At 41.6% G+C, this 5,000-nt stretch overlaps 1 protein-coding gene across 2 annotated transcripts in view; it reads left to right on the top strand.

Moving 5' to 3' along the window:
* Window positions 1-1,581: 1,581 nt before the first annotated feature.
* The window catches only part of zgc:92360 (uncharacterized protein LOC436988 homolog), a 7,730-nt gene continuing 4,311 nt past the window's right edge, over window positions 1,582-5,000 (top strand). Inside the window, exon 1 of one of the 2 annotated variants that reach the window (XM_057337170.1) lies at window positions 1,582-1,837. In XM_057337170.1, coding sequence (XP_057193153.1) covers window positions 1,666-1,837 — 172 coding nt within the window. In that variant the 5' untranslated portion in view covers window positions 1,582-1,665. The remainder of the gene's footprint in view (window positions 1,838-5,000) is intronic. The other variant, XM_057337169.1, reaches the window with a different exon arrangement.

The following is a 5,000-nucleotide window of genomic DNA, read 5'->3' as shown; positions in this document are numbered from 1 at the left end:
TCAGTTCATCTGTGAGAGTCGTCACAGTTTCACTTCACTTTTATTCTGTTCATTATACTTTATTAAGAACTCACTGCTTCACATACTTCGATTTTATCCACAAACTCCACCTTTAAACACACGATGACTCTATCGGCTTAGAATCCTCTCAGTCAAACTGATAAACGACCCAGAATCCTCTGGGAGAAGCTCCTGTCCCGAGTCAGTGCACAACATTTAGTAATTATGATTTTTGGTAGATCGGTTATCACCATAGTTTCATAACAAATATTAATGTACTAGACCATTGTGGTTTATTTGAGGTTTCTATGGTTTCACTATAAATACCATAGTAAATGTTTTTGAAGTCTGTGATTGGTTGTGAGACAAACATTCATACAGGCGTGATAAAGAAAGCGTTTTCCAGCTCATCTGAGGCTGATAATCGGATTGACACTCAATACAGAATGTGTCATATGCACCGTTCCTTGAACACTGACAGCTGCTGCATGAGACATCAGATCATCTGATCTCACACACACACCGGTTAGCAGCATCAGTGTCTGATAATGATGCTTGATGATTTCTTCTTGATTTCTTGATTTCATTTCTTTGTTCTATTTTGGTGCTCATTGTGGCAGCATCATTTAGTGTTGTCATGGAGACGGTGTTACTGTAACTGTAATATCTGTATCACAGAATGCCATCAGTCTGTGTGATGATCTTTCATATGTTCTGGATTTAGATCAGTAACCCTGACCCATTTTCTTCATATAAATGTACTTATATTAAGGAACGGTGTAAAGACGCTCTGCTTTTAACTGATTAAAATTGGCCATGTTCCACAAATATAAAGATGTAAAAATGAGTTTAATTTCTATTGTCCGTATTGTTTTCGACTGATACATGTGAGGTTTTATAAGGTGATGTGTAAAGTAATGACTTTTCAGATTGTGTATTTAGTGAGTTATTGAAATATAGTGTTGACAATATAAAGAATCATTCATCACGCTGTAAACACACAGCAGCTGCTGGATTTCAGCTGATAGATGTACTGAGTGTTTGTCGAGTTAAAAACTTCATAATGTGTCGAACACTTTTCAGTGATCACGTGTTGTTCATCTCGCGTGTTGTTTATGTGTTTACAGGTGAATGTAGATTGATCTGCTGCTGCCACCGCGTGGACACGAGAGGAGTAACACTTTACTCCTGTGAGACGATTCACGTAGGCCTACTTCACACGACTAATGAATGACATTCGTCCCACTTTTTCAATTCACACTATAGTGTTTTTCATGGATTATTACTGTGTCCTCATGATCTGATCAATTTTATGTTTTCCTTAAAGACGCTTTGAATTCAATCATCAGTATTTACTGTACATGTAATCTGACATGACAGTCTGTTAATAATCTGTGTGGTGAAATTCTACTGGATTTATTGGTTAGCATGTGCTGGTTTTGTCGGCATGTCTGCGGGTCTCTTCTGGTAATGTGTTGTCTGGCAGAACACTGCTGGATTAAGAGCCACTACACACCACAGAAAGGATCTTTGTAGAATGGGTTTCCAGCTGATGGTTTATAATGGTGTGTGTGTGTTTCAGCGGGTATGCGTAATTGTGATGGCGCTGTGCTGAACACTGATGCGGAACAACAAGTCTGAACAGAGCCGCGTGAACACTTCCGAATGTTTGCAGCGCCTCCATCAGAGCCGCACCTCCTCACGCGCGCGTGCATGCATGCGTCTCACCCGCCGCCGGTTACCGGAGACATGACGGACAACGAGCGCGCGGCGCGGACGCTGCGGCACTTGCTGCAGACGGCGGGAAACGGCAGCTGCGCGGACTGCGGCGCGGACAGTAAGTGTCTCTCTCTGTTACTTTCACGGGGCGCAACCGGAGCGCGCGAGACGGAAAAACGCGCCCTGGAGGCACGCGGGGGAAGCGAGGCGCGCGACCTCACCTGAGCTACTTTAAACACCTTTACAACGCGCACATTTCTTCAGCTTTATCGTCAATGTTCAGATGATTGACGTATATGACTTAAAGATGTTGATAAAGTCAAATATGAAACGACAGGTTTTTAAGAGAAGGTCTGCACGTGATAGAGTGCCATGTGAAGAGATGAAAGCTTATTTTAAAGATATCAAATGTTAGACAAATTTAAGATATTGTATACTTTGTTTTTGAAGATGTCCTGACACATATGAAGCGTGTGAAAAACTTCTGTACTTGTTTAGAGATATGTGAAGTGTTTCTCATAAACTTTAAATCATTCACTCTAAATCTAATGACGTCAGTTTGGGCTTATACGGCTAATAAATGAATAAATACATGTACCATTAGTGGATAATATCATTATATTGGTATCTTGGAATGACATTTTAAGATACACAGACTGGCAACAGAGCAAATACTAAAGGTGTGGCTATGATTTCTGCTTACACACACACAGAGAGAGAGAGAGAGAGAGAGGGAGAGGGTGGGGTTAAGCAACATAAAGAAAAGGGAAGTATTTCTAAACACTGAGTTGTGTAAAAGCAAATGTGTCATTGTTTCTCAGGAATATTTCTGCCTGACATTAACTTCCATTTTCATTTTTCTGCTGTCATTGTATTCAGATCGACTCTGTTCACACGCAGAAGATATTTATTAGATATTATTTATTATAATGATCTTGTTTGGTCTATAAACACCATGCACTGTGCTGTGTTTTACCTTTCTGTGTTTTTCTTATTTGCTCCTGTAAAGCTGCTTTGGAACAATGCACATTGTGAAAAGCGCTATATAAATAAAATTGAATTGAATTGAATTGAATTAATATTGACACCACAATTAGAACTATCAGAATTATAAACGCCGGATTAAAGCGAATAAAATTCACACCAGAATGCAGTCAACTTAACTTCCAGTACACATCCGAAAAGAATAAAGTCCCTGTAGATTATTTCTGATAACAAGCAAAAGAAATAACAAGTAAATGACATTGGCTAGCAAGTTCAAATGATGTCTAGCCAGTTTTATTTTATCAGTAGGAGAACTGGTACTTAGATAAACTTAAATACGACAGTCATAGGACCCATTCAACAAATTGTTTATTCAATATGAGAAAGTGCCGCAAATCTAAAGATCCTATTGACCTCTGTCTCTATCAGTCTCTCCTTTCTTCTTTCTCTGCTGATGTCTCCTCTGCGAAAACTCAGTACTACCACGCTAAAATCAACTACTCGCCTAACTCTCGTACTCTCTTTAAAGCCTTCTCTGCTCTTCTTTGCCCACCTGCCCCCTCACCTCCATCAGCTGATGATTTTGTGTCTTTCTTCGTAAGGTAAACGACCACCATCAGCAGTCAGTTCTCTGTGCCACCGCCTCTGGAACACACCAAAACCCCTGACACATGCTCGCTCCCCTCTTTTTCTCTTTTATCTGAAGATGACCTTTCCTAGGTCATTTCTTCTAACCACCCGACTACCTGCCCGCTAGAACCCATCCCCACTCATCTCCACCAGGCCATCTCTCCGTCAGTTGTTCCTGCTCTGACCCACATTATCAACTCGTCTCTCACCACTGGTACATTTCCCACAGTCTTCAAAGAGGCCCGTATTACCCCACTACTGAAGAAACCCACTATTAGATAACTACAGACCGGTATCTCTCCTCCCCTTCATTGCCAAAACTCTTGAGCGTGTTGTATTTAACCAGCTCTCCTGCTTCCAACATCTCAATACAGGGGTGCCTCAGGGCTCAGTGATTGGACCGCTGCTCTTTTCCATATTCATGACATTCCTAGCTTCTGTCATTCGGAAACATGACTTCTCCTATCACTGCTATGCTGATGATACACAACTCCACTTGTCTTTTGAGCCTGATGATCCGACTGATGATTCTGCATGCATCTCAGCATGCCTGTGACATTTCACTCTGGATGAAGGACCATCACCTGCAGCTGAACCTTGCAAAAACAGAATTGCTTGTAATCCCGGCCAACCCAAAGATCCATCACAACTTCTCCATTCAACTGGGCTCATCAACCATCACATCTTCTAGAACAGCCATAAACCTGGGAGTGGTGATCGACGATCAGCTGAACTTCACGGATCATGTTGTCAGCACCACCCGGTCCTGTAGATTCATCCTCTACAACATTAGGAAAGTTAGACCTTTCCTGTCCAAGCATGCTACACAAGTCCTAGTTCAGGCTCTTGTTCTGTCCAGACTGGACTACTGCAACGCGCTACTGGCTGGACTTCCAGCTTGCTCAACCAAACCTCTACAGATGATCCAGAATGCAGCGGCATGAGTGGTCTTTAATGAACCGAAGAGAGCGCACGTCACTCCTCTCTTCATTAAGTTACATTGGCTCCCTATAGTCACTCGAATCAAATTCAAGACTCTGCTCCTGGCCTACAAGACCACCACTGGTTCGGCACCCCCTTATCTTCACTCGCTAATGCAGACTTATGTACCCGCCAGATCCCTACGCTCTGCAAACGAACGACGTGTTGTAGTGCCATCCCAAAAAAGGTAAAAAATCTCTCTCACGTATTCCATCTGTGGAATGATCTGACCTCTGCTACAAGATCAGCAGATTCTGGAGCCATCTTTAAGAATCTGCTGCAAACACATCTCTTCTGTCAGCACCTGAATGATCAGTTCTGACTTCTATCTCTTTTCTACTCTTTCTATATATAAAAAACCCTTAACACTGTATACTGTGGTAGGCTGTATGAGACCAGTTTTACTGCACTTATGCTTTTTGTTGTCCTTATGTTATTCCAACTGCTTCCATTGTTTACCTCATTTGTAAGTAGCTTTGGATGTAAATGTAAATGTAATGTAAATATTATTAGCCGCTAGTCAGACAAATCAAACACAGACCGGAAGTTAACTTTGGTTAACCAGGTGTGTGTGTGTCCGATGAAACTGTATATTGTACTGTATGGTTGTATTATAAACAGATGAATGTATTTGTAATCATTTTAATAACTCTCTCTCTCTCTCTCTCTCTCTCTCTCTCTCTCTC

The sequence above is a fragment of the Triplophysa rosa genome, linkage group LG7, assembly GCF_024868665.1.
Source record: "Triplophysa rosa linkage group LG7, Trosa_1v2, whole genome shotgun sequence".
NCBI lineage: Eukaryota > Metazoa > Chordata > Actinopteri > Cypriniformes > Nemacheilidae > Triplophysa > Triplophysa rosa.
Note: the sequence above shows the minus strand (reverse complement) of the source record. Positions and strands in the feature narration are given on the sequence as shown.